This window comes from Geospiza fortis, unplaced genomic scaffold (assembly GCF_000277835.1).
Source record: "Geospiza fortis unplaced genomic scaffold, GeoFor_1.0 scaffold186, whole genome shotgun sequence".
Classification (NCBI taxonomy): domain Eukaryota; kingdom Metazoa; phylum Chordata; class Aves; order Passeriformes; family Thraupidae; genus Geospiza; species Geospiza fortis.
Window position 1 is genome coordinate 6203120 of NW_005054331.1, and position 9675 is coordinate 6212794.

Below are 9675 nucleotides of genomic sequence, written 5' to 3' on the forward strand. Positions count from 1 at the left end.
GGGGGGAGTCCTCGGAGCCAGCACGCTTCTTGGATTAGGGACTGGTTCTCTACGACTGGGGAAGAAGCAAGAAACATTCCCGGCTGGAAGTGAACAAAGTCCGGCTGCGTAACACTGATAGCAGGCTGATCCTATGGATGAACTAACACGCTCACCTGACAGCAGCACTGTCATCGTCCCTGCATAAAAATGATGTCATCCATGTAATTAGGTTGCGCAGATAAGTAAATATAAAATCATAAAAAATGTGAACTATTACATAAAGAAAAGTCAGAGCAAATATAATGTACAAGGCACACATGAACTGGGCCGTAAGCTCAGACTGAGTTAAGGGAGAAGTGCAACAGATCTCATGTCAATAATCAATGATTATGCTTTTTTTTAATAGCTTTTTTACAGAAGATACAGGGATATATGAAAGTCTCATAGAACAATCTAACTATAGAACCAACCTACCACTCATGATTACTGGCTTCCTCCCCATGCACTTTATTCTGTCCTTATACTTGTGTTGCAGCAAGAAAAGCACAAGAACCTTTATTCCCCCAGCCACAAGACCCAAACCTATAGCAGTTACCTTCCATGACCTTTATCACTTTTCTAATTTAAACCTGTTCAAAGAGAAGCAGCTTGTACTTCTTCCAGCTGAAAAAAAAGGCAGGATAAGGGGAAGCAGAAATTAGCAGTTCACAGTGCAAATGAATATAAAATCCACACCACAGTAATCAGTCTGCAAGTGATGACACATGAACTCGATGGTTTCAACTCGATGGTTTCATTAAATCTCTGTGTGAAACAGGAACAACACAGACAAAGATGTTTTAGTTTTCTCTGAAAGCATCAACAAATGTAGTATCATCACAGCTGCAGAACTTCCTGTTTCCTTGAAGCCCTCCATTAGAATTCTTTCTTGCTTGAAATTTTACATTATTCATAACTCAGTCAAAAAGAATTCTTTATTTTTAATGTCACGTTGGGAGCAGTAGGAAAGAATACACAAAACTCATCCACAGGGATAAAAAAAAAGTAACAAAATAATTTTGGCAGTATTTAGAAAATGTCTGATCTATAAAATGCAATGATCCAGAAGGCCTGCCCTAGTACACAGCTTCACTGGGCAAGCAGCATCTACCAAGTGTCCTTTAGGTCCTTGATATCCTTAGGAGACCGCGGATACGTCTAACGAGAGCTTGAATAAAGGTGTACCGCGAGCGAATCTTGGAATATAAACCCTCAATGTCCAGGAGCTTCTTCTGCAGAGATTCACCAAAGCTGTTTGTAGCTTCAATCTGAAGCTGAGAAACAGAGATTTGATGCAGTCATCAATACAAAATCTTTTCTTCCTGAAATGCCAGCTTATCATCCACTGCCTGTCAACCCCTTCACTATGATTTATTCTCTGATCTACTTTACAAATAATATTTTTTTTTCTCTAATAAGTACTACTTATTCTGTTTTAGGAATTATTGGTTATAATTCAGCTTCTTCACTCAGAGTCATACAAACACATCTTCCAATTAAAATTTTCCTAGTCCTTTAGGGACTCTTTAGAGAGGCTGTGTGCACCAACAACATTCTTTCATTAATGCATATGTAAAGAGTCACTGAATTAACTACATTTTAAGTATTTTACCAAGATGATACTGTACACTTTACTTTTGAACAAACAAAATAAATGACACATGCCTCATCACAAAACACACAACAACTTTTCTTACAGTCCTAAATCTCATAAAGGTACTTGGGACTGCTGTTTTGACGAACAATTGTTTTCTGCATAGTCATAGAAATGTCAGTGAGATTTATCAATCTTTTTTTCCTGCCACTTCTGCATCAAATTTACACAAACTATTTTATTTCTGTTTAAGTGAAATTACTTCTATTCTACCATTCACATTTAATAGTCTCCTCAGTTCCTGTTACCCTTTTGATCTCATTTATCTATAGCCTAGCTGAAGCTGACCCATAGTGAACAGTTTGATCACAGAAAATTGAGAAACTGGCTCTCATATTGCAGGTCTTTCAAGGATATCTGGTGTTTTTGGAAAGCTGTTATTAAAAAACACCATTTGACTGGCTGGTAAGAGAAAAAGAACGATTATTTTATAAGTATAGCTCATTTTTTACTAAACTTTTTATCTTAAGATTCAAATATATGTGCACAGCAGTAAAAGTGCCACCTGTTTCACAATATTTTCCAAAACAATTTTGTAATGCTTCACTAATCCTAAATTAAGTTCTATGCTGTTGGTGTTACTGCAGGTTGTTCAGAAGTGGGAAAACAACAGTCAGACTGCTTCTAATAGCAGCAGGGTAGCCAGGAGCCTTCTGTACCCTGCAGCAGACTGTCACATCTCACCTGGTCTATATCGTGCTGGCTCACTCGATTCAGTCCACTACTGAAATCCAAGCTTGGCTCTGATCCAAAGGAATCTGGCAATAGAAAACAAGATGTTAAAATTGTGTTGGCTGCCCCACACTATCTCTGTATCTAGTCATATGACAAATTTAAAAATGTTCCAATTTGATCCAAAAGTAAACTTATGCATTAGAAATTACACTTATTTTTTGACTTAAATGACTTAGAGAAAATACATAAACAGTGAGTCATAAATAATTTTGATCACACAACATGGCACTCTTCTGCAAATCCACTCTCCCTGATTTCCTTCCATTTTCTTTCTATTTTTAAAAGATGAAATTCAACAAACTTAAAATTCTCTGGTAAATCAATGGTGGCTATAATTTTAATCATTTAAAACCACCAATATTAACTTTCTTTCATAATTTCATCTTAGATTATATTGAAATATTTTCCTATACACTATTTTGGATCACTTATCTGATTGTATTAGCTGAACTTCAGTTAGTTTGAAGGGCAGAAATAAAAAAAAAAGTTACTTTTACTTTCCTTTGGAGACTATGTGTAATACACAAACAGGAGTCTGGGAAACAATAGCAGAAATGCTAGTTCTCTGGTGGAATATGCAAAGGTGTGCCAAATCCAAACAAAATCTCTTTTATTAAATATAAAAGGCAAGATATTAATTGTAGGAAATCACCTTTAAAGCTAATCACAAGAAGTTATTCAAAGGCATTTTGATGCTTGAGAAATTTTACCTTGCAGCCTTCCTTTCTTAAATGACATCCTAGAGGACAGCAGTGGGTCTTGGGAGTCAGTGGGTGTGCAGTGCAGTAGGTAGTGTTCCAGATGGCGCCAAAGGATGAAGAGACATATTTCTATGATATCTGCATACACATCTCAGTGAAGGACTCCAATTTGTTTGTCTTTGGATTGCACATTTACTGTATGAGCATATTTACATACTTGGAAACAGCTGAAGATACCAGCTAACCACCTGTCACCTCCTTCACTGCCACATCCCAGTGATGGATCTCACTGCCCTCATCACCCTGCAGAGCCTCAATCCAGCCCTCAGGAGGAGAGCAGAGTATGGAGTGCTCATGTGGTTTGTAAAGGTGCCTCAGCTGCACACAGTAAAGCTGAGGTTATAAATCCAGGCGCGGCAGGAACATCTTAGCTGACAAAATGTGCAAGAGCACAACTTTCCCAAGGGAGGTTGCAGAGGAAAATTCTGATCTATTGAAGACAATTCTTTTGTGCATGACTGGTTATTTCCATAGAATTACTGGTGTTTATGAGATTCAGGTTTATGCAAGGTTGGCTGTAAGAATACAAACTCCTATTATGACAGACACATCAAAATTATTTTTCAAAGTATTTCTTCCACCACACTTGGACATGTGTGAATGTTTATGGGGTCTGGACACTGAAATTGAAGAGCTGGGCTGTAACAATTCCTTTATTGGCATATTGCAGAAAGTCCTAGCTGGGTTTCAAAATGGGAATTACTAACTTGAAAATCCTTACATTCCGGCAGTAGCAGAGGAATACCCTCCTAAGTTAACTGTCAGTATTTCAAATTTACTTTTTGCAAAGAATTTTTGTTCAAAGTATCAGAAATCCAGGCAAAAAAACTCTGTTTCTATCTCTCTGCTTTTCTGGATCATCACCTTGAGGGTCATTTCAATTTTAGAAGGATACAGGAACAGAGGGATAGCAACTTGGCTCGGTTATTTATTAGTTTCACTAGGCGCCGCCTTGCCAATACGTATTTTTGGGAAGTGGAAATCTTGTCAACCCCAGCTGGCATAACTGACTGACACAACTGTGATGGGAAGAGAAAAAACAGAAAAACAGTAGCAAATTACAGAACATCAAGAGAAATAAACAAATAAGATTACTTACTAATATCTAGAACTTTCTTCTAAGCTACTATTTCTTTACAACCCTTACTCTCTATTTTAAATTTGCATAACCTTGGTGACCAAAAAATGGAAAAATGAAAACCATGTCCAAGCAACTATAATGAAAGTCACAACTTTCACAAAGTTAAGCCAAATATTCTCCCTGAAGTTTTAGATCACTCATTCTATGGACCCCCTTCACCGAGAGCAGAAAAGAATATGCACAAGAAGTGGAACTACTTGCTTATCAATGATGCTTTGGAGCCTTTGTTACAGCTGTGTCCAAGTTACTACAATACAGAATCTACGGAGTCAGAAGAACAATTACCTCTTTTATTTCATCTGGTGGCAGTTGCTCCACATTTTGCAGTTTGTTAACACTCTGACGATGGCTGTCATAGTAACTGAAGAAATCACTAGTGCTCTGTTTCAGCAGATAAACAATAATGCCCAGGCCAGGCAAGTGCCAATATGGGACCACTGGTGCTTGTGTATCTAGACAAGATGTTGAAGATAAGAAAACAAAACTTATAAACCCCCAAGAAATCAATAAGCTGTGCTCTCTGTCAATAACCTAGACCAGAAAGCACTGGCAAGTATATTTTGCCCTTGTGTCAGAAAGAACCTAAATGTAAGTCTAGGCAAAAAGTTCTGTGACTGCAGTACTAAAAGACAGTCAGCCTAGTGCAGTAGTGAGTGCAAAATGTGAAATGTAACTAGATTAGAAGACTTTACATATTTTAGCCATTCAAGTGCATAATAACACAGTGTAAACTCCTGCCATGTGTTGTAATAGAGTTCCAATCAAAACACATCTTACATGTCATAAATGAGGACCTAGTTTCAAATAATGTAATCCAGCACAGATGCTGAAATCTGAACTTGACTTTCCCCTGTCTTGTGCTATTTATTTACATACACACATTTCTTTACTGGCATATATTTCTGAGGCTGTGAATGAAAAAATAATTTGTTAGTTTTAACTAGGATTAGTTTCCTGATTTGGCTTAGAGCAAGGTTGAACAAGCATGGATTCCAGAATGAGAATAAAGTGACTTAAACAGTATATGAAACTACAGCCTTTGGTTCACTATTTTCTAGTAGCCTAAATGTCACACTGTTCAGGCTCATAAAACAGCAAGTCAAAAATCTCACCCTGCCGAGGCCCATCTCGGTTGGCTGACTCTGACAGGCTGGGAGTAAACAGACAAACAGTGTGCTGGAAACTGGGGGCACTTTGCAACATCAGTGACTCACAGTATTCCATCACGTTGGCACAGATCTGCCAACAAAGGGGGGAAAAAAAGACAGCATGTCAATTACAGCATCTACAGGCTTTGAAGCATTAAATTTTACATGGACAAATGTCAGTGAACAATATGCTTTGCTCCTCTCTTCTCACCAGAATGTGATGATCTATGTTCTCATCGGTTACAAACTCTCTTCTACTGCAAGTCTACGACTTGCAACTTTGCCTCTTTCCCAAACCTGCTAGAATTTCTGGATAATTTTAAGTCCCCTTAGGCTTTAAGTTAGTGTTAGCCATTACCCTCTATACACAGCTTTCATTTTGAACATTTCTATCAATTTAAGCCTTCAAAATTCACAGAGTTTGTATGCAAAACAATAAAGGTTTCTAATGCAAATGTAAGTAAATACATTTTCAAGGATTACTTTAAATAAAATGTGGACTCCTATACCACACTAAAACCAGTGTAGAGCATTACCACTATCATACGAAATAATGATAACCAAACAAATCTGCACAGCAGGTAAAATGTTGAGACCGAAGCTTCTTGTATCTTGTGTCCTTACCTGTTGCATGGCCAACTCAATTTCATCCCTTTTGTTCAATCTGTCTCCTGCTACGTTATCATCTTGCAGCTTGAACTGCCGTAGCCTGTCTGACCCTCCAAACCGACTCAGAAGTCCTAAGCACTGGCGCTGCCATAAGAAAGAAACATTTAAATCAAGTGCACAATTCTTTTCACCTAAGTGATACATGTCCCTTAAAACACAGTATTAAGAAAGTAATGCAGATAAAACTTTTAGCGCTTTGTACACAAAATTTAAGCTTTTAGTGTTTTAACTTACCTTGATTTAATTTAGAAATTAATGGCACCCTAAAACATTGCCAATGAGAAATGAGTGCAATTCACAAATGCACAGCTTTTCTTGTGTCTCCTGCAGACTATTATACAGAATACTATCAATGACAGTTTAGGTCTACCCATTCCCACACCTAAAACACCTTTACCTATATAGACAAACAAAATCTAACATTCAATAAAAGTAAAGTACAAAAACTACTTCAGTAATAAATAAATGAATCACTAGCATGTATGCTACACCAAATTGTTGAGCTGGAGACATGCTCATGGCCCAAGTGGTAACAGACTGTTTCTGCATTACTTCACATGCTTTGGTATTGGCTTCAAATTTTTCTCTTCACCTAAGTCCTAAGCTAGGAAGGGAAACAAAGTCCCTGATGCAACCCTGATGTTGTCAAATGTTATCTTTTCTACTGCACAGGGAAGTGTGGGGAGACACCAAAAAGCAGACCACCAAAACCCCATCCCACTCCCACAAAAACACCCTCACACATTCTTCTTGATGCTGGAAAACATCTCTTTCCCAACTGCTACTATTCAAAGTAAAAAAAAAAAAAAAACAGGAAGAACCACATCCAGATAGCCAATTCTAAAAGGACATGGCTTAAATATATGACTTTATTACCTGAAATCGCCCTATGTATCCTTGTAGCTCCATCTGTGTCCCTTCATTAACATCCATGTCCAGCTCATTTAGCACTCCTGATGAAAGATAGAGCCATTAAGTAACTGTTTGTTTGGGGTTTTTTTAACAGATTTGCGCATTATATACATTTAAATACAAGCATTGTTCAGAAGTATTTCAGCCAAACATTCAACTTGTATTTTGCATATTTTTTGAGCAAAACATTCAGATATGAATGCAGCTACCAGGAGATACATAAGAGCATGTAGCTTACTGTTCTGGTAAGTAATTAAATGGGGGCAAGGAGGAAGGGAGGCTGGCATGGGAATTACAGCTGTTGTGCAAAGCTCTGTATACTGTAAGCGAAGAAGCACCTGGGCTTAACCTACAGCTCTGCACTCCTTTCTATAGTAGTCAAACATCTCTCCTGAACAAAGGAAACCATTAAATCAAAATAGAGGAGTTATTTTGAACTGGTAAGCATGCAGAAGAAACCACTATATCCATCACAATCATTATTAGCCCTTTGTGAAGGTAAGTTACCCAAGAAAAATGGCAGTATGCTAATCTGCAGCGCTTTCCTCCTGGAAACTTTTTATTTTAAACAAATAAAAACAGAGAAGACATTTTAAAAATGGGTATACAAACAATTTTCTATCTTAATTTCCTCAGTTACACAATTTATTGAATAAAAATTGGTTTTTTGAAGATACCACAGATACTTTGAGCATTTCTATTTGTAAGTCACCTCCAAGACAAAAAGTACTTAGTGTGAGGTAGCATGATGGAAAGAAAATGGGAAGTCAGATACATATGGGTAAGAGCACTATCTCTACAGCGTATTTACTTCAAGAAAAATTATTTAACATTTATTTTTCTCAGAGCTCTACACATCAAAAAAAATCTGTATTGTCACGGATGTTCTCTTCTGTCTTACTGTTTCTTTACAGAGAACAAAGCCTGAGATTCACACAAATGGGGTTGAGACTTCAAAACAGCAGTTCCTACCAGGCAATGCTGCCTTGCTGATTATTCCTGTCAGGGAGGCCAGCTCCTGGAGAGATCCAGCACTTACATCTTGACACCTCAGGATTGCCTGGATAGTATCTGAATGGGAAATCAGGAACTGCAAAACCTGCACCACAAGAAAAAAATAGAAAATATGAATGACTCTAAATTTAATGGCAAGCAGAGAGGAAACAATGCTTCTGAAGAACTTTAAAAGACCTCATGTACCAGTGAGGATGAGATTAAAAAAAACTAAACAACTTACTGTCAGAGCAAAGGCACACATAATTTCTTTGAATGAGCAATACCAGTGGGACTCAAGCAAGTTTTGCAACTTACTTGTCCTGCAGCTTGCAAGTGCTGTGCCATGCTGGAGGTGAGGATCACTTGGCACAGCTGAAGAGCTGGAAGCAGAATCTGGCGGTAACGTTCCACTGGAGCAGGGATGAAGACTGGGGGATCTCTCATTGCATACATTCTTAGCAGGTATAAAAAGAAGGGAGAAAAAAAAAGAAGATAAAAAGTGGAGTCCACTAGTGAGGCAGAGCCTCAGCCTACAGTCACTCAAGAACCTAAACCATTAATATTTCAGTAAGATGTCTAGACCTAAACTGACTTGATATTGGAAAAGCAACACATTTATGATATACAGCTGCTGCTAGACATTTTGTTTAAACTGAGAAAATTACTTCTTTGTATTATGCTACACTAAACCAGGTAACTTCGTTGCAGAAATACAATACCTGCTTACTGATATACAAAACTAGGTATTCTCAAATATTTTAGGAAGAGTTGTACTTAATTCTAAAGAGTTGTACTTAATTCTAACTGTTAAATACAGTCCTCCACAAATGTCCTGTAGGATATACAATCTTACTATGTCTAATTGGAACTTTCAAACAGTATACCTTGTCTAAGTCTTAAATTTTTCCAAAGCATTTGAACTCTCAGTGTGTTATTAAGAACTGCGAGTTTAAAAAAGGAACCAAGGCTTGAAATCAATCCAGGTAATTTCCCCTAAATAAGGAATTTCTTTCTCTGAGATCTTCTCTTAATCACCTCACAATGACTAACGTGGCAACACATCAAGAAACTTGTCAAGCAATATATAACTGTGAATTTTTTTTTTAAACACATCATAAAATATTCCTGAAATAGCATTTAATTCACTGCTCTCTCAATGCTTTACGGTGGAGGACAGACTCTGCCCTTCACAAACTGCAAAGCCCCGAAAATAAGTTTACAAGCTTAAGCTCTTTGTAAGCTTTTTGTCAAACGTTACAGTATGAATTATTTAATAATAATAATTTTTATCTGAGATATCAAATATATTTTTATGTAGTCTAAGTAATTAGCATGCAAGTACAACCTCATACCCACATCTGAAATTTTCCTCTCAATAAAAGGTAGCTTTAAACTGAACTGATAGGTTTAAGAAACATACACACAAAGAATAAACCCACAATCATTACTCAAAAATCACGAGGCTATAAAAAGATGTGATGTGCTTCCAGAAAGACTGTGTTATGGTTCACCCCCAGCCAGGGAAGCACCACTTACCCCTGATGGTCTGTTTCGGGTCGCATGTCATACACTTGGCACTGTGCCAGCCGCACAATGACGCCAGACCGCAGCAGCTCTAACGCACCTTGCTGACTTTTG

At 37.5% G+C, this 9675-nt stretch overlaps 1 protein-coding gene across 1 annotated transcript in view; it reads right to left on the reverse strand.

Moving 5' to 3' along the window:
• Positions 1–759: 759 nt before the first annotated feature.
• Positions 760–9675, reverse strand: part of NUP205 (nucleoporin 205) — a 42125-nt gene continuing 33209 nt past the window's right edge. The window contains exons 32-42 of the mRNA XM_014307270.2: positions 9574–9675; positions 8353–8491; positions 8014–8140; positions 7006–7082; positions 6085–6213; positions 5425–5551; positions 4598–4764; positions 4067–4190; positions 3121–3249; positions 2360–2433; positions 760–1295 (exon numbers count right to left, since the gene is read on the reverse strand). The exon at positions 9574–9675 is cut by the window's right edge and continues 12 nt beyond it. Of these exons, the coding sequence (XP_014162745.1) occupies positions 1143–1295; positions 2360–2433; positions 3121–3249; positions 4067–4190; positions 4598–4764; positions 5425–5551; positions 6085–6213; positions 7006–7082; positions 8014–8140; positions 8353–8491; positions 9574–9675 (1348 nt within the window). The 3' untranslated portion in view covers positions 760–1142. The remainder of the gene's footprint in view (positions 1296–2359; positions 2434–3120; positions 3250–4066; positions 4191–4597; positions 4765–5424; positions 5552–6084; positions 6214–7005; positions 7083–8013; positions 8141–8352; positions 8492–9573) is intronic.